This window comes from Pollachius pollachius (genome assembly GCF_949987615.1).
Source record: "Pollachius pollachius genome assembly, chromosome: 6".
Taxonomy (NCBI): Eukaryota; Metazoa; Chordata; class Actinopteri; order Gadiformes; family Gadidae; genus Pollachius; species Pollachius pollachius.
Window position 1 is genome coordinate 23,529,572 of NC_136939.1, and position 21,048 is coordinate 23,550,619.

At 38.9% G+C, this 21,048-nt stretch overlaps 2 protein-coding genes across 2 annotated transcripts in view; one reads left to right on the forward strand and one right to left on the reverse strand.

Annotated features, from left to right (window-relative positions):
- mtrf1 (mitochondrial translational release factor 1) overlaps positions 1-21,048 on the forward strand; it is a 140,645-nt gene that overhangs the window by 69,799 nt on the left and 49,798 nt on the right. The window lies entirely within an intron of this gene.
- On the reverse strand, positions 13,775-20,157 carry LOC307077233 (protein jagunal homolog 1-B-like). The gene is made up of 4 exons (XM_079738576.1): positions 20,089-20,157; positions 19,434-19,533; positions 15,300-15,372; positions 13,775-14,851 (listed from the first exon to the last, which is right to left on the reverse strand). Exons 2-4 carry the CDS (start codon positions 19,520-19,522, stop codon positions 14,462-14,464), a joined length of 552 nt encoding a protein of 183 aa, XP_079594702.1. The 5' UTR covers positions 19,523-19,533; positions 20,089-20,157; the 3' UTR covers positions 13,775-14,461.

Consider the following 21,048-nt stretch of genomic DNA (forward strand, 5'->3'; position numbering starts at 1 on the left):
TTGACCGCAATAAACCCTCGGCTCATCTGTTAGCTGCAACATAGTAATTTTCCCATGGGCATAATAAAATTATGCACAATTATTAGTATGTGTGTATATATATATATATATATATACAAGCACTATGTGGGCCGGTGTTACACCGAATTCTGCGACCCACCGAAAAGTGTGACCCCAGGGAGCGCTGTTGCATATTTTCTGCAATATGCACGAGTTTGAAGCGTAGAAAGGCATGACAAAAACATACATAAAACATAAGATCTCCCCCCAACCAATTACCTTTTCATTAAAGGTGCTTAATAAATACATTTGATTGATTTGATTAGCATTTTACAGACCCATACAATGGATAGCGCGTTTAGTACGGTCCTCCACCGTTGCTTCTTTACCCATAAAAAGCTACAGTCAGTGTTAAATTACGCTGATTAACCTTTGAGCATTTCCTATTATAGGCTACTGTGTAAAATGCTGTTTAGAATTAATGTTAGTATCAAGAAAAGAAAGACCCACCGGTGGGGGGAGATCTTATGTTTTATTTATGTTTTTGTTATAATGCACTCGTGCATGTTGCAGAAAATGTGCAACAGCGCCCCCTGGGGTCACACTTTTCGGTGGGTCGCAGAATACTGCGGTCAAGCGAGCCGACCCATCGAGATCGGCGGTCAAGCCAGCCGACCAAGTTTTTTGTTGTACCTGTATATACTTGCCATTACGGTAATAGCGCCTCAGTAGTCTAGTTTCAAAATAAAAGCATTTGTCTGGTACATACTGAAAGACAGTCATTAATAGCAAATTCTATCAAAGGAAATGTACGGACGTTGTGATATCTACTTTCGCAATAAAAGCCCACCAAAAATTAAAATGAGACATATTACATATGACTTTGGATTCAATTAAAAAAAAAAATCCCTGTTATTCCAGGCTCAATTCATATCAGGATTATAGTTCACGACCCCATAGGGTCACCCAAGAAGTGTCAGGACATTCTGATGTGTAGTTTCAAAATATAAGCCCACCAAACATTCAAATGTGAGACATATTACATGTGACTTTGGATTAAATTAAAAAAAAAAGCCCTGCTATTCCAGGCTCAATTCATATCAGGATTATAGTTCACGACCCCATAGGGTCACCCAAGAAGTTTCAGGACATTCTGATGTGTAGTTTCAAAATAAAAGCCCACCAAACATTCAAATATGAGACATATTACATATGATTTTTGATTCAATTTAAAAAGAAATGCCCTGTTATTCCAGGCTCAATTCATCTCAGGGTTATACAAACAGATTTCTAAAAAATGTGAGGACCTGCTAAAGACTGGCATTAAACAAAATAAAAATGCCTGTGCTAGAAATGGACTTTGGGGTCAAGTTTGTACCGGACTTGGCATTCCGAACAAACCAAATCAATCGAAAACGACTTCGAATAGCACATCAAACATTCAAAGAGGTGTGTACTTGTGGTATTGAGTCAATGCTATGAACGCTCTCTCATCAAATTTTGGGGGGCACACAGCCTTACATTAATGTTGGTTTGGTTTCTTTCAAAGCACACACCTCCATCGTCTCCATCGCCACAGGCTAGTGGAACAGATGAACCTGGACAACAGTATTCTGAGGTATTAAGACTATGCTGCGTGTGAGACATTTTTATTGATAAATTACAGTTGATGAAACAGTAGGGTATACTTCCAGGCATTTAGCTGATAATAAAATAATTAACAAAATAAAAGTACACATTTGTATTTATACAGCTTTATCCTCTACCCATGTTATTTCTCTGGATGTTTGTCCTTGTTTTGAAAATTTGCTGTATACTAGGAGTTACAAATCAAATCATAATAAATTCCCTTCTCTAATAAACATCAATACGTTTTAATACACATTTTTAATAAAGAATTGATAACATTTTCTTTTAGGATGGTACATTCACCTTATATTTTCATAGCTGTTACGAGATCTGCTTTCAATGCTATATTCTATATGTTCTTTAGCATCTGCATTTTATGTCAAGGGTACATTTTTCACACATTGCTAATGATGATTTTTTAACAATTTCTTATTTATATACAAAGATTCATTGTCAAGGTATTGTTGAATTACATAAAGTTGTATGACAAAAATGTGTAAACTGTCTGAAGTACAGAGTACACATATATCATTATTTATTTATTTAGTGCGTAAAGTCATGTAATACATTTTGTACTAACATTGTATATTTTCATTAGGGCACAGAGAGCGACACCATGAGCGATGGATTCATAAAGATTGAAGTCCCAAATAAACCAACATTCTTTTATATTGAGCGGAAAGAGTGGGATGAAATCAAAAGAAAACGGCAAAGAAGAAGATTTAACGGTCTTCAATGGACAAATGTAATTTCTAAAGGGTTCAGGAGCATATATCCATATTGTTCAATTTATTTCAAAGGGTACACCCTTAACGGCTCCCAAAAAGAAGGCCCAGAATTTAGCTGTCTGGGATATTGCAGTTTTGAGGACTGCCCGGTCACTGTGACAGTAACTTTAGAGAGCGAGGAGGACTTTAAAGCCACAGTGGACTTTCAGGGGGGGATGTGTGTCCACAACAAAATGGAAATAAAGAGAAGACCTGTCAGGGCAGAAGAAAGAAAAGTCCTAGAGGAAAAGTTGCAGACACAGTTGCCCTGAGCAATGTATCTGGAGAAAATAGGCCCTTTAAAGGAGGACGTACTGGCTTCTGGCTGCAGGGATGAGGCTCCAACCCCCAATGTTTTGAAAAACATTTCATGGGAGTTAAGGAAGAAAAGTCACCTGGGCAAAAATGAGATTTTAAGTCTCCAGGCAATGGTAAAAAGTAAGAACCCATGCTGCAGATGAAGTTCTACAAAAAGTACTTCTTCATCCGAAAGGGGTTCTCCTGTGGTCCCAAAGGAGCATTGAAATTTATCAGGAGCGCTGCCAGGAGGACATCCTTTATCTTGATGCTACAGGTAGCATCGTGCAGAAAGAAAAGGACTCGCCTACATTCTATGTATATGAACTGGTGGTCAGAAATCCAAAAAAAAAATCATCTCCACTTCCAGTTACGACTTACCTGACCTGTGATCACACTACCGCCTCAGTGACTTATTTCCTAGAGGCCTTTCAAACAGATGTTACACGGGCTTATGGACGTCGAGGCATTCAAGCACCCATATTCATCATGTGCGATGGGTCAATGGTTTTAATGCAAGCAATTAGTTTGACATTTGCACGAAAAAATCTGCATGACACCATCAACGCCTACTACAGGATAGCCAGTGGAACAGCAACCAAGAAGGACTTTGGGTTGCCTGTTCTCCATCGCTGTCTCAGTCGTGATGAAGAATGCCAAAGACGTGTCGAAAGTAGTAAGCATCACCTACTTTTTTAACTACATTAACTCACAGAGGAAATTTGGAAAATCGTATATTTTTTGTGAAAGCGGAAGGTCTCAGATGTAAAATACTATGTAACAGCCTTTTAATGCACAGGGGAAACACAACGGCGAGTTAAATAAGTTTCTAATACCCTCTTAACATAATCATTTAAGACCCAAAGTATTTAAAATAACAAAATAAAATCCAAGTACAATGGTGAGATCTGCTCTTCCTAATGATCACACATTAGAATACTCTTAGCAGAGTGGCCTTGGGATTTCCTAACCTCAACTGTGCAAGAGAAACAAATGTTGTTCTCAGTAAATGTCCACTAGACCTGCATATCATTCATTCAACTTATTTATTTTTTTACATCCAGCAGTGCACCGAAACACTATCATCTGGCCATGCACACTTTTGGTCTGCTGACAACAGCTAAGTCCTTGTGTGACCTGGATGACATGTTGGAAAGTGCAGCAGTTGTGTTTTCGAGTCCATGCAGTGGGGCCAATGTTCAGAAACACCTCCTAAACCTGCAGTCCTGGCTAAAAAGCAAAGGAATTCCAAAAGAGGAGACAGTGAAGTCTGAGATTAATGCAGAGGATTTGAAGGTATGTAATTATTTTGGTTAAGACGGAACAGAGGCTTTCATCAAAGCAATATACACTTGTGGGAAATAACACAAGCAACAGTATAGATTATGAGATATGAGAAGAAGTGCCATGGAGTAAAGTAAAGGTGACTTCAAGAATGTATCGGTTTAGAATTTCTGATCTGTTTCAAGGGACTGAGACATGCTCAAGGGGTCATATTAATAACTTCTTATAAATCATTTCAATCTTATTTTTTTGTATCATTTAGGTTAGACATTGGGTCAGTTTTATCTCCAAATGTGCACCACTAAACATTCAAAGACACTAGTAATCACTATTGTACAATGCACTTTAGGAAATCCAAGGAAACAACAACTTTGGGAAGCACTGCAAAGAAGTAATTTCCAAAGCTTCACTGGATCTGGATGGAGAGCCAAACCCCTACCTCTGCAAAGGTTTATTCACTCATATGAATAAATACCTACTTCCATATGCTGGACTTTGGACTGCAATAATGCTTAGTATGTAATTAATAAACAAGCAAATAGTCTCCTTTTGAAATGAAAAACAGTTTGTGCAAGGAATTTTATGCAAATAAATTAATGTAATCTATTTCAATGACTAGGTGACCTTGGAAGACATGGCACTGGGCAGGCATATGTAAAGTGCAGTAGGAGATATACTGTCCTGAGAAACATGAAGAGACAAGTATTTTTTTCTTTCTTTCAAATAAATGTTAAGTTTGTGTTTGACTGTTCGTGTTGTTATTCATACAATGTGTTTGTGTGATTCTTTTTTTCAGAACATAACAAAAGACAACAGGACCCAGGGAATTATGGAAAAGAGCCAGTGGGATCTGAAACACATACGTTTCCGGTCAAGCAGGCTCACTAGACTGGACGATTTTGTGGTGCAGTACCAGTCGACCCACATAGCTCTGCTGAAGGAGTATGAAGACTCCAAAAGAGATGCTTGAAGAAAGGTTAGCATATTGGATTATTCATTCCAACATACATTTCATTAGCCAAAATCTTGGCTGATCTTTTCAACACAAATTATTAGTAGACACTGTCTTCCCCACTTAATCCACAATATTTCAATTCTAGAGTGAGCCTATTCCAGGCACAGTTCCAAAATATAGTCAGGTGCATCTATGTTCATTTATTGGATAACCTGGAGGTGCCTGACGTGTGTGGTCTAGTTTTCGATGCTATGAATGCTTATTTACCTATGGAAGTGTAAATCGATGATTCTTTTTAGTAAAAAGACGTAGAAGGCAAGGTGCATTCTTTAATTTTGCAAGCTAACTTGCTCCATCATTGGAGTTGATTAAAAACAATAAGCTCTTCACAAGTTAACTTTGACAAGTTAACTTTTTAACACTGCTGGAATTTCATGAAAAAAAACTTTTACTCTGGTCAACAATGAAAGTTGTGTAGAAAATAATTGCCAACTGACAAAAAGGAAAAGGAAATGTAAATTTTGTATGCAAACAAATTCTGTGCTAGTTCACCTAATTGAAAAAGTTATGCGCACCAGTTCAACAATTTAAACATTTGCCTGGAGTACTGGACTTACTTTCAATATCTTGTGCCCTTACATGACAGTGATTGGTAATAAAAGTTGTCTCTTAAAAAATATACAATCAATATAAAAACTGTTGCACTGTAAATTCATGTAATCAATTCAAGTAATCATGACTGGCCTTATTAATATTACCATTGTGCAATGTTGTAGAATCTAGATTTCTGTTTCACTGGTTCTGTATTTGCTCAATGACTGCTTCCATCTAAAGTATACTTATTTGTGCAGAAATTCGCAGTGGAAACTGAGAAATGGAAGGAACGGCAACAGAAAAAGAGGGGGAGATATGTTACTCCAATCCGCAAGCCATTCACCTTCCAAAAATCAAAGGAGAAGGTATAGTAAACGTACAGTTATGAATAAATTATGGCTCATGGCTAAACAAAGAATTCAATGTCTGTATTAAAAATGCACGAAAGGGTAGAAAGCAAGACTTCCAAAAGCCAAAATATTTATATAACCTGTTTCATACAATTTTCACAGATTTATAGAGAGATAACTGCCATCGCAGACAATGACACTTTGGTGGAAGATGCACCAGCACCACCACCAGCACTGTTGTCTGAAGTGGAAGAAAATCGGGTAGGAATCATCTTCATGACTGATTGCAGTATTCTTAAACTGTATTTGAATATTTAACACAAATTACATCAGTCATTGCCATCTGAGCATATAATTCTTGCATGTATTTTGAATACATATTTGGTGATATTACCTGGTTCATTACCTGAGGATGTACCATAACACGGGTATTTTTTATTGCTGCTTTTTCCTGACTGGTGTTATGTTGACATAGCTCTTTTATGAGTTTTACATAAGTTAATGGAATTTAACTTACATTTTACAGGATTTGAGATTGTTTATATGGAGTTTTGTTTAATTTATTATTAATATGAGGGATATTATTGGGACGATATAACTATTAAAAATGTGTAAATTTGTTTTAAAGCTAAAGTTACTGTGGAAGAGAGAGCACAGAAGCTGTGGTTGCTGTGATCCCGGCCCTCACACACCCAGGTCACAGTTTTTTAATACATCACAGTGAACTGTGCTCGCTGAGACCTCACAGATGGCTGACAGGCGAGGTATTTGGTTGTTCTAACATTACCCACAATATAATAAAGTATCAAAAATAAACTTTACTGAGCAAAGTATACCAAGTTCTGAAAAAACTAATAACTTTCCATACCAATACATTATATTTTCACATTGTTTGTTTGAACATGTGATTATTGTGTAATTCACTGTATTTCTTTTGTCTTCTTCAGTCTTTATCTATATTACTTAATTTAGGTAATGGAGGGCCTCTTCCATCTAAATGCCCGCCAATGTCAACGTGGCCAGAGTATTAACCTGCTAAACCATTACACCGCAGGTGTAATAATATTTGGCAAAAGAGACCAAATGAGAGAACACAGCTTGCCAAGGGTAATGCTTGTATTCAGTCCATTAACCTGTCCAGACTTAAAAAAACTTTTATTAAGAATAGGTTGATTTGCATTTATCAAGTTTAATTATTTAGTATAACAGCATGAAGGTTTTGGTTGATCTAATTTAAGAATTTGAATAAATCACATTAATTTAATCATTTTTTCAAATGAAAACATTACAAACTTACACTACAACTTAAAATCATTTTCTTTTTTTCATTACAGACTGACTTCAGCATGTACCAAGCCATACTGTCATCTGTGAATGTTGGCAGAGTACACTGGAATCACTGGTCAGTGATTCAAGGCTGCCGGTCTGAAATCTTTTTTTCCCACTGTATGTGATGTAGTTTTAAATAACAATTCTATTTTTAGTACATAGTCCCTGCCACATGCTCGGTCTTTTTGGTGGATCCAATGGAGAATAAAGCCGAGCAAGCAGAGTCCGAAAATGCTGCAAAAAGAATAGGGTAGGTCATCAACTTTTTCATAAAGTTTGATTTTACATTTTAGTAGATTTGCCAGAAGAAATCTGTGTAAAATAATTAACACAATTTCAAAGATGACAATAGCATCTGGTATGATATCAGGCACCTTTTTTTGTTAAAATGTTGCAAATAACAGAATAAGACAGAGATCCCAAGAAGCTGTCAATTAAAGCAGTTATTTGGCTTTGTGTTCCTAGACCTTTACTGATTAGAAGGTTATTATTATTTAAACCTGACATTGAGATTGTTATTGCATGTGGTTTGATACCTCCATGTGTTTTCCAAAGGGAAGATGAGAAAAATCTGCCACGCAAAGAATGACTGGGGGACTATAAAGTGAGGAGCCGCCACGCCCCATCCTGTTCAGCAGGACAGCAGTAGTTGTGGAGTCATCGTCACCATGGTAACGAACGCATGTTTGATCTGAATTTCGATCCCTATATATATCTATCAAAGCCAGTAGAAAAAACATGGTTTATCTGAAAAGGGATAAAAAACAATCATAACCAGAAATGAAAGACTGATGGCAAAAGTCTTTAGAAGTATTGGCTAAATCGTTTAAGCAATTGAAATATAACATATACATTTTTTTTCTATATTCAAAGGATAAAGTCACTAGGACATATCCTAATGGATGAATGATACATAATACAAGTTTTTCTAATAAAGAGAATTGTTGCTTTTCTGAGTTGGTGATTGACAGGACGTCCATAATTTTAACATGGTTTCCATGGGGGATAGGAGCAATGTTGCATTGTTCTTTCACTGCATGTCCAAAATTACATTGTGTTTAATGCCTTACATGTCAGATTTTCAGTGGGGAAGTCAGTGTCTTGATTCAATGTACAAAATATGAATAAATAACAATGCAGCAAACATTGAGTTCTTCAAAATATATTCAGTACATAATTTAAAGTCAAATAAGAAGACAAATATTCCATAAATTACAGTTATGACAACAAACAATTGTTGTGCATATAAAAACTAAAACAACTAATTCATGTCCAAATAGTGAATTCACACTAAAATGTATGATTTTTTGATTGATGTTAATGGGATTGAAGTGAGGGAAGATTGTTGACACAATCCATGTATTGTATAAGTCTATTTGCATTTATTGCATTTCTGTTTTAAAAACAATGTTTTAAAGATTACAAGCTTTATTCTGTATGTTGGAGTAGATGGCGAAGGCAGTTACGGAGGCATTTCCAGCATTGCCACTTTTTGCCACATCCAAGAAAGAGATGGCTAATGCGAGGACTGAGTTTGCACTTGGATTACTCAGTGGCTCAGATTTGTTAGAAGTTTTTCTAATTTCTTTATATGAGGTTGTTAGTTTTGTTATGTGGTTAAATGCAATAAAACACATTCAAGTAAACTACAGCGTCTTAAAGTGAATGCACACATATACAGGTTTTGTAGTCCAAAGCGTCATTCATTTTATGCACAAATTCACCATCAAATATCCCACACATATCTCATGTTAACTCATTATCCAATCACATAATTACAGGACTCAATCAATTAACAGAATAATAAACATTCCTAAGAAAACATCAATACAGTCTGCTGGTAAACTTCACACAGTCTGCCAAAATTAAATTAGATTGTAAATAGAATTGCATTACTATTCATTGTCTGAGTATGTCTGCCTTTATGTCTCTCTGTTAATGCTGTGCTGTCCCTTCACAGTGGAAACTTAAAACTCAAAAAAATTAATTCAAACAAAAGAACAACCTATTCGGAACAACGCAAAACTAATCAACGAAAGACTCAATCAAAACATGGCGAAGTTACAATGATGCATTAAAAAAAATTGTTAAACAGTCACCATGTGACTACATGATGGATTTGACTTTGAAACTCATTCAATATGTTTGAGTTTATGATAATTCATAATCCAGTTGACAAGCTTCATATAAATTGATCCCAGCTGCCAAAAAACTGGAATGTCTTATTAAGTGTGAGTAATAAAAGAAATTTAATTTCTTTCAGTGTTTGACATGGACAACCACTGTGCGATGTGCTCTGCCTCAAAGCCCCCAGGATCAGTGCCTCCAACTACTGATTGGGTAAGTGGTTCTCATTATTTCTTGTACATTTATGATTTGGGGTTATTGTATGTTAATATAATAAAATGTATTGTTTGAGTTTCTCAAACTTTTTCTGCAAAAAGAAAACCATGAACAACGTTGCAGACCACCTAAACTCCCTACATTCCTTAAAACAATTGTCCTTCATGGCCTCTTATTCCTGACAATATGATAATGATATTGTTTGCTTATTTCATTTCACAGACAATGTGTGACACATGCCAGAGGTGGTACCATGAGCAGTGTCTGGGGATGGGTAAAGACCAACTCCTACAAGCAAGGGCAAGCAAGTGGGATTGTGTCCTTTGCAATTAGGAAAACGTTTTATTTTGTGGAGACATATAAAAAAATAAAAAGATAAAAGTGTACAAAGTTCATTGAATAAAAAACTATTACAGTATCCACCGAAGTAGAATACTAAAGTGGTGGAGCAAAGTTGATAGATGAAGACCCTATACCGCTGCCTAGAGGTTCAGTGGTGGAACTCCTGGTGGGGTGAAATGGTTTCTGCAAAGATGGTGATGGCCTGTAGAGTAATGGAGTTTGGGTGACCTCGAACCTTTTCTTACTCATCAAAATTAGGATTCCTATTCTTGCAAGACCATATTATTATTCCACTGTGATCCTACAAAGACAAAAGCATTAAAATATTTAAACCAGAAGAAATGTGACCAGCAATGAAGCCCACATGCTGGAGGAATAGGGCCAAAAGTAAAAATGGGAAATCAAACAGGAATAACTTCTTAATTCTTGGGTTACCCTATGGGATCGTGAACTATAACCCTGAAGTGGAATGAGTCTGGGATAACAGGGCATTTGCTTTTTAAATTGAATCCAAAATCATATGTAATATGTGTAATATTTAAATATCTAGTGGGCTTTTAATTTGAAACTATACTTCAGAATGTCCTGAAACTTCTTGGGTGACCCTATGGGGTCGTGAACTATAACCCTGAAGTGGAATGAGTCTGGGATAACAGGGCGTTTTCTTTTAAATTGAATCCAAATCTTATGTAACATGTCTCATATTTGAATTTTAGGTGGGCTTTTATTTTGAAAGTAAATATCACAACTGCCGTACACTTCCTTTGATAGTATTTGCTTTTATTGACTGTCTTTTGGTATGTACTCGACGAATGCTTTTAATGAGAAACTAGTTCTGATACGCTATTACCGTAATGGCTATTATAAACAGGTACATGAAAAAACTGGGTCGGCTGGCTTGACCGCCGATCTCGATGGGTCGGCTGGCCTGACCGCAGTCGCAGAATTCGGTGTAACACCGGCGTTCTATTATCCCTTACATAATGACCCGCGTTCTATACATAATCCCTTACATACATCATATAGTGTTTTTACATATAAATATACTATATATACACGTTTTTTCCTTGACATTTAGTGCTTTTACATACAATACTATAAATAAAACCTTTTTCCTATACATTACGTATAATACTATATGCTTTTATATAGTTATACCATATATAGTTATAACCAGTTCTATATAAAAGCCATGTTTTACATAGTAAAAACGTGTATTTAAGTATAGTTATCTAAAACTGCATAACATGTACATAACTAGTTATATAAAAGCACTAGCCTATAGTTTGATGCATTTATGAAATTTTAGTTGGAGGATGTGATTTTCAAAATTTTATTTTAGTGTCAAAAAAATCACCTTGATTTCGAAACATTAGGTGTTCCATTTGAAAGAAAAAAATCCATTATTAATCGGTAGGTTAAGGTAGCCAATGCAAATGCTGACTCCTGGTTTAAAGTATGTCTGATATTGTGAAATTCTGAGTATTTCCATGGGTGGAAGTAGTCAGTACAGTAATGATTCACCCTTCTCCTACCTCAAATCTCCTCTTAGTTCAGGCCATCACTTATTCGTTGTCGAGGAACTAATCATTTACTGCTAATACCAAGCAGGTTTAAGTTAAAGTTGCAATCTCGAAGATGTTAATATAAAACGTCTGTTAAATCACTATCTATTGCTGGCTGACGTAACACAATGGTGTAGAGCATGTCCCACGGATGAAAGCCCTTTAAAAAACACTAAACGACCTTGCTAGCAAGTCAAAAGGTAATCCTTCAAACACGCTGGCTCTTTTGAATCAATGCCATGTCAAGTCAGTTATAAACTCTCAACAGGTCACTATTGGTGCCTTTGTGATAGAGCTGTTAAGTATCTGTTCTGGAGACATGGGTTTGATTCCTGCCTCGGATGGTTTTGTGTGAATGCCTGGTGAATGGATGAGTGTGAATAACTGTCTGTGTGAATTGATTGATGTGAATGACTTAATTCACAACAATTAATTTGCGCTGACAATCATTCGAAATGAACGTGTGAGAGAATTGATCCCTCCAGTGGACACTTGTTCCCATGAACCACCGTGGAAGAAATCTGACTCGTCCCCAGAACAGGTAGGAAATAGCTCCCCCAGCGAGGCACCTCTTACTGGTAAATGGTCTAAGTGTATAAAATTAAAAAATAACTATCAACCATCCTCTCTCAGCAGAGAGTGTTTAGCTGAACTTGAAACCATGTCACCAGCAAGATCATCAGAACATAGATTTTCTCAGTTTCTCAGTTGACAGACTAAAAAGCTTGAAGGTTATACTTGTAGTCTACGTTAGAATAGACTTGGAAAGAAGAAGTATAACTTTTTTTTACTCTGTGCGTCTCAGTGGCGCAACGTAAAAGGCAGGTGTAGACTGTCTAAAGACATGATCTCGTCTGCGACATGGGTTCAAGTCCCGATAACCAAACTCTCCTGGGAGGGGGTGGTTAATGTTATTGTGGTACATGGTGGTACGTGTTTTTTTTCTTTGACCTTTTACGGTTGACCAACCGTTGACTTGACAATTCAGATGACATTGATTCAAAAGAGCCTTCGGGTTTGAAGGACAGCACTGTTGGTGGGACTCGTACCCAGGTCTGCAGGGCTTATGAATATCAGTGCATGAAATCGCCAGTAGACTCCACTGGACCACAGACCTGCAGGATATCAATATGTCGGAGTTACATCTGACGTTACAATTCAGATGACATTTGTTCCAAAATGAAACTATGTTCTGATGAGAATGTTCTTGGAGGGAATCAAACCCAGGTCAACAGTCCTTGGAGATTTCAACCAGTAGGTCTGAACGATTTGGGGAAATCTTATTTCCACCAATATTGAGATTGCGATTTTTCTTATGAAAGTTGCTTATGTTCTGTATTTTTCACTAAACAATCCATCAATCATTCTGTAGTACGACCAACACAACATAGGAAGCACTCAACATAACAAAAACTGCTCTTTCCTTTAGGCCAGGCCTATGTGTTGAGAGGAATTGATGCATGTCTTGATATAACATCTTTATTTAACTATTGAATTGTAAAAGAATAATAAATACGAATCTTACTGATCTACAGTCAGTAACAGTTCAAAGATATGCAAAATATGCAAATCGCAGCCTTTGCGATGAGCATATCGCTTTCGAGCGACTTAGATGAACAATGTTGAATGGCTGAAAAAACTCAATCTCATCTGAGAACTGGAGATTTGGGGCCTCTATGGATTCTGTTTTTTGCTTAGGAAATTTCCTTTCCTAACGAGATACCCCGAATATACTTGGGAGGAAAGGTTTGAATACTAAAAATGTGGAGGAGATATTTGTAACCAATAATCCTTTACGTCTGAAATATTTAAAGCAACAGGCCATACTTGCCGTCGGGAAATGACGTTGGTTAGGAAAAGTGGAGTCTAATTCACTTTAAACAGTATGTCTTTTCCTATGTCCAAAAAGAAGCACCTTTTCACCTCGCCCCGGAAGACATTTTCCACAAAGCTTAATCAAAAAAGGTGGCATAAAGTTTTGGAGATTTGACTATCCAAATTGGGCCTTGGGTTCAAGGTTCTTGGAGTCTCGTTCCATCGTGCTTTCCTGAATTGCTCTTCGAGTGGGGATTCGAACCGGAGACTATCGAGTGTTAAAGGTAAAATTGATTACACCACCAGGTGTGAGTGTGATAAGCCGTTACAAGCCGTTTTGAAAATCGACCACTTCTGACATCACAAGTAGGCGTGTCCACCTAGATATACACTAGACAGATCAGTCAACCAGCCTACTCAGTGGACTGTGGCAAACGTTGCAAGTCTATCCAGCGTATATAGATGGACACGCCCACTTGTGATTATTGGTGGAGAAGACCCTTTTATTGGGTGAGTGGGGATGTTGAAACCAAGATTAAATGTAGGATTTCACAAACATAATCCTGGGGATTCTGAAACTCGGGATTCAACTTTAGCGCAAGAGGATTAACAGCTAAACCTAAATCTGAATCCAGGTTCACATTGAATCTAAATTAACCCATACTTGAACCAGATCAGAGACAGAATAACAAGCATTGTTGACGACTTGACTGCATTTATTAACGTCTGAGATGAGAAGCAGTGTGCTAGTCCAGCCTTTCCCAATATGTCGGAAAACCATCCACGTTTCATTCAAACATCGGCAAACAAAAAAGTTGGCGGAATCATAAATACAAAATAATTTGAGGCTCAGATTGGCTGAATCAGTCAGGCGTCCTTCATCATCATCTGTCCACCCGGACGGTTGTGTCTTTTATCAAACAGGAAGTCCCGCCCTCCTCCACAAACAGTAGTTTCACAGAGGAGGGCGGGACTTCCTGCTAGCCAAACAGAAAGTCCCGCCCTACTTCTTCTTCTCCTGGGTACTCGTGAACCTAACCTGATCCTGATAAAGTCCCGCCCTCCTCCACAAAACCACCCATCAAACGGTTTTCGCAGAGGAGGGCAGGAATTCCCGTCACTCCAACAGGACATCCCGCCCATCCCAACAGGAAGTCCCGCCCATTGTGTTGGAATAACAGGAAGTCCGCCCTACTTCTTCTTCTTCTCCTGCGTGCTCGTGAACCACTGGTCCAGCAGCCGCTTGCTGTAGTAGATCTGCCAGCCGTGCACCTGCACCGCGATCACGATGACCAGGTACATGACCGTCACCGCCGGCACGCCGAACAGGAAGCGGTACGCTTTACCGTGGCGATAGAGCTGTTGCGCCACGGGGAACATCTCCATGGCGCCGTAGATGAGTGGAGCGACGCAGAACAGCCCGGCGCTGATCATGGCGAGCACCAGGTAGCTGATGTTGTTGCGGGGAAGGGCCAGGAGGCTTAGGGCGCAGGGCACGATGCTGAGCAGGTAGGGGTACTCCCACTGGTAGGGCTGGGCCACCAGGTGGTGGGAGATCAGGCCGAGCTGGCTCACCGTCACCTGGGGGTGGAGAGAGAGGAGAGAGGGTCTGGGGACTGGATGGTGGAGGCTAGCTTGGTTTGGATGATAGCAAACGTAGCATCCTGATACTTTTGTAGCATCCTGATACTTTTCCTCTAATCATAATCACAATTATTTTGGTCAATATTGAAATCACGATTATTCAAACGGGTTTGAAAACATGACGCATATATTCATAATTTCTCTCCAAAAAAACATTTTGTACCTTTAAAATCTTCCCTTAAAAGAATACACAAAATGTTGAAAAAAAATAACATACAAATATGTATCCAGCTGTTATTTTAATGAATAAAATAAATGCACCTAAATAAAAGAAAATATACATGAATAAAAAAAAAACTTTTAAACTCGATTACATTGGTTTGGAGAGCTCTTGGCCCAAATATCGAAATCACGATCAAAATTTGCGTAGCGATTCAGCCCTTACCTGAGCGGCCATCAGGAGCCAGATGAGGGCGTGGACGATGTTGAGCTTGCGGACTTCGGACTTCAGTGCCACACTGCGGAGCGACAGATGAAAGCAGGGCAAGGCAGAGTTATTTATATTTCACCTTTCATACAACAAGGTAACCCAATGTGCTTCACCGAAGACAGAATCAAAGCAGAAGAAAGAATAAATAGGAAAATCACAAGTATGAAAATGCATCAAAATATTTAATTTTAAATAGAACAAATTGAATAATATCTATCGACTCACACTCACACCTAATTAAAGAAAGCATCAGAAAGTAGTGTTTTAGGGTTAGGGTTAGGTAACTGGTAACTGTTGGGGCATATTTTATATTGTCAGGTTGCTCATTCCATAATTGAGCAGCATAATGACTAAAGGCGGCCTCACCATGTTTAGTTCTAACGGCAGGCTTAGTCAGCAAGGGGGGTTTATGGGAACGTTACCTCCCAGTACAGACCAGTGCAGAATCAAACCGTGCCAGTGTAGTATAATGGGAAAAACGCCATGAGAGACCCATGTTGTGTTAATTGTATAAACAAAAGCGATTCACAGCCAACTACAGACGTTTAACAGAGGCTTTCACACAAAGTGACATAGAATTGTATTTTAGTTTTTCCTTTTTGTCATACAGTTTTTGATGGTCCTGCGACCCTGTGTGCACTCGGACACATTTACATCTCCCAATCCTTTCATTTAGTTTTATCCGTTTTGGTTTGTTTGATTGGTATGTGTGTAGGTTTGTGGAAAAGGTTTGGTGAAAAATACTACGAAAAAATGGAGGAAGGGGGGTTGATGAGTGCCAAGGGAGCTAGGTGGAGTGGGTCAGGGACGGGTGTCAGCCCAACTATGAGCCCGGCGGCTGACCAGGGTATCCCGGTCCCTGGCCGTGGGTGCTGGGACTTGCGTTCGTATATAGCTCCCCCTATCAAGCCCCGACCGACCCACTTGTTATGGGCGCGTGAGCTGGATTTGAAGGGGGGCTGGGAAGCCATGACCTGTACTTAGGATAGGTTATTAGGGCAGGGTTTAAGTACGGACATATGACATGTTCCTTGTGGATGCCTACAGGCACTAGGTTCCAACCCAAACCATTTGGCACCAAAATGCAAACTGGGTCGAAGCAATAACAAATCCACCACCTGATGCAATGGACGGTTAATACACACATTCACACACCGACGGCGGAGTCAACCACGCAGGGTGACAGCCAGCTCGTCAGGAGCAGTAGGGGTTAAAGGGTAATTCCGGTGTAAAATGGATTTGGGATATGTTTTGTATGATAACGAGTTGAAACGTTCGTTTTGGAGCACAAAAACCGTACAAAGACGCTTTCTTCGGTTGGCTGTTTTTAGCCGATTCTATCAAAACGCTATAAACTTGGAACGATGGGGGCACTGGTTATGGTAAAAACTTAATCGCTATTTTAAACCACTTAAAAGGCTAAAAGTAGCCCAACACTTATTTGGTAGTATAATAAGGGTGTTAACATATAAAACGAGGCATTGAGAACTTTGTTAGTGTACAGCTTGTTTATTAAAAAGGACATTTTATACACACAATACCATCAGTAGATCACCCGTCGAGGCCATTTTGTTTTTAAGACTCGATAGGTAGATTGACGAACACAGAGATTGTGACAACCGTCAGCAACACGCAAGCTCTGTGTTCACCAATCTACTTCTGCATTCTTGGGGAGGAAGATGTGCAGACGGAGCTTGATGGAGCAGTTTTTATTTGACTTATTGTTTTTATTGAGCAGGCTACAATGTGTCGCGCTGCTATGATGTCATGATGTTTATGTAGCTGCCGCGGCGATCGACATCCGGCCTATCTTAAGTTTACACTCGGCGGTGGAAACGCGACCTCGGAACTGAGCTGGGCCCAGGTTCCCGAAAGCATCGTTAGCCTAAGTGGATCCCGAAGTGCGTCATACGAGCATCGTACAGTTTTCACACCGTTTCCCGAAAAGCATCGTTGGTAACGAACGTCGTGGCTAACGAGGACTCCAGGGGTACTCATAGGATGCTACGAGCATCGTTAGCCTACTATAGCCTCAGTGGCGTCACCAGCGGACATTCCATGGTATTAGATGCGTTTTATTGAAACACATCCAATACCACGGAATGCCCAGCTGGCGCAATTTAGCAACCAAAAACAGTGGTTACCGCCAATATATTACTCATAGACTACTGTTTTAAAAAGATTTAAACAGCAAAGATAGAGACATGTTAGAAGTCGACAACAACATAATTTATTGCAGCAATTTAAAATTCCAAAAATACATGCGCAGCCGAAATGTACCGATCAAAGGCCACGTCACAAGGCATATAATAAAATCAAAGGATTCCATTGCTCTTGTGTGGGAGGTCGCTTTCGAGCTGCACTTGCTGTCTCCCTCTGATTTTAATTCAACCATCATGGTTCAAATGTTCTCATATTGATCAATGAAGACATTCTGCTACTGTAGACATGCATCATGCTGAGACCAGCGGGTGTCTGAGAATTTCTGCAGGCGTTTTTTGTTGCGAATGTTTGCATTAAGCACTGTAGGCGCTTCGGTGAGGCTGTGATGAAGTTCACTATTTATTCATTTTTATTTATTGGACCCTGTCAAGACAGTAACGAACATCCCTGACCATAGTTAATCGCGTTTGTAATCTACACTCAGACGTGAACTCATTATTACATGCGGGTGTCTTCATTCATAAAAAAATTAAAACATTCGGAAGTATGCAATAATACAAATTATTCTAAAGAGGTCAGAGACTCGAACAGGGGATATGACCCCCTCGGTTTTACACAGGAAACTTGAGATAAGATGGTGAAATCGCTGGGCGTGCCAAGCTGCGACCGAACGGGCTTGGCAGCGTAAAAAGAACTATAGCCTACTTCATCCTGCCCAACAATATGGGCAGGATCTAGACCAAGCTCTCCTAATCAGGTCAACAATAGCCGTGTGTCAATGCCTAGCCTCTGCGTTTGAATGATAATGAATGAATGGAACATTGCATTTTTAATGTCTACAAATATTCTAGACTAGAGAGTGCGCGCCAATCAATGAAACCATATGCGGAATCAGATAAAGTCGGCTCTCTTTGCTGTGCAAAGTGTGTTTCAGAAATCAGCGCATTAAGATAAATGTAGTTGCCACACAAGCTATTTTGGATTTTTGGAGAGTGCATACGCATTCATGTTAAGAGGAGTTTCGGGAAATGCTCCAAAGAAATTCACGATGGTTCGCAAGATCCATCGTGAGAACGTACGAGCAAAGATCCATCCTTATCGGGAAACGAGGCCCTGGGCTATACCACCCCCTCACTACCGGACTGAGGCGAACCGAAACGAACCCTCCGGTGGAAATGCTCCATAAAGAAGTACCAGGTACCAGATTTTGGCAATGGAAACGCAAAAAAAAGGCGGGCCGAGTCGAGGCGAGTTGAGCTGTTACTGTCGGTAGAATAGCAGCATAAGAAAAGCTTGTTTATTTTTTTACTTTGTTTATTGCCATTTATGACATGATGATTAGTCTATAACATTTTCCTATAACACATCTTGTTTGAAAAAAATTAAGAAATGGAAATATAGGTCAAATGGCATTGTTTTGCATATTTTGTGTATTTTTTAAATAAACTACAATATTTTTCATACATTTCCTCCATTCAAGTTTTGTTCAAAATATCGTTATTATATCGTATCGTGAACCCAATATCGTGTATCGTGAGCTGAGTGAATCGTCACACCCCTACTAGGTTAACCCATTCCCCGCATACAACAAAGGTGGCTAGGAAAGAAGCTACACAACTGAGTACTATAACTAAGTACGACACACGATAAGTGCTTACAATAAGTCCCCGGACATACAACATACAAACACTTGTTTGGAATATAATGGATGTCTATAGCTGGCCCTCCATCGATTTATATATACACAATATCATACATTTAGATGGCATTCCGGCCAAATACTTAAAACCTGGTCGGAGCAGCACTACCACCTTTAGGCTACCATCCCATACATAGTTATTCCTAAAAAGGACAACGGCAAAGTGCTGTCAAAGCGCTCATCAGAACCATCTCATGACCTTTAAGAGGTCGTCATACGTCACCCACCTCATCTGGTAGTGGGCGGCCACTCTCTCGCGATGCTTGAAGTCGCTACCGTCCGTTCCCGTGGCCCTGGGTCCTTCTCGCGACGCCATGGCAAGCTCACCTGCCGAGCAATATTCAAATGTTTATGAATCAAATGTTATATAAAGGTTTAGCATTGAGTCCATTATACAAATAAGTTAGTATAGATTTTAAAGTAATAAGGTCATAATACAAGTATAAACTAATTAATGTACATTTTGTTTACAGACATCTTCTCGTTATTGACGCAAAAGCAGGTGAACCGAACTATGGCCTGCGTTGTTATCGCGAGAGCACAAGTTGTGTGTCCACAATTAACGTTAGGTATTACGAATTCACAATTACAATTCGATCCAGGCTTTACACCTATCACTTTTGAGTCTTGAAAATAGGTGGGTACATACAATTTAATGGTGTGGAAACAACGTTTGTTCAGATGTTAACGATAACTGTGTTGACACCAATAACAAGTGGTTAAGAGCCCGAAATACATGCCGAATTTAACTGTTATACAGCGCTATATGATAATAAAAGGAGCTGCTAGTCAGCACGGATCGGTAAAATAGCAAAATAGGTGATAAGTGTCTGACAGGGGCGAACAAATGCGAAATAAAAGTGTAAACCACAAAATACTTACTTCGTTCACGAACAAAACGTAAGAGAAGCCAGGAGGACGTGCGGCGGAAGTCGGATGTGTGACTCCGACGAGTCTGATTGGACGGCCGATACTAGCTTCCCATAGGTTTAGCCTCTTTCTGACGTCACATCAGCCGAAAGACTGTTTGGGAACGTTTTATTTTTTTTGTCCTTTATCATTATTAATTTTCGTTTATAAGTTGTGAATATAAAGATGCATATAATTTAATATCTGATATATTTTTCTATAAAAATTACATTTAAAAAGGCAAGACGTAAGGTAGAAAGCATGGGTAGAAAGCCAACGTGTCATGGTGTGTTCCTCAATCCTCGGATGCCAGCCATCCGAGTCGAAAGTCGAAGATCTCCCAGCTTTCTTGCGGTATTTCTCGGAGGCACTGGGAACACACCATCAATCCTACGGTTCTGATTGGACGGCCGGTCCTCGCTTCCCATAGGTTGAGCCTCTTTCTTTCTGACGTCACGTCAACTTAAACACTGATTGGTAACGTCTTATTTTTCACTATTTCCTTTGTTTTATTTATTTGTTATGTATATGTGCTAATTCAAACCAATTGTAATATACAATTATTTTATAATTGTATATTACATTATATTTAAAAAAGCCAGAGTTAAAAATCCTCATAACCCTCATAAGTAGAACAAGATAGAAGTAACCTACCTAGATCAGATGGATAGTACAATGTAGTATTGATAGATAAATGAGAGAGAGAGTATGGCTGATCATTAGTCACAATCCTATTTCTACATTGAACACAAACCTACTTATATTTTTCTGCATGGCATGCACAATAAGCCACTGTCCTATTTGTATCACTTATTAAGTTACATTTAAAAGATTCATAACATTTGGGCAGAGTTTGGGTGACGAGAGACAAGTTCTCGGCCGGGCTCGAACGAGGGACCTTTGGATCCATAGCTCCCCATTCCATGCTTAAAT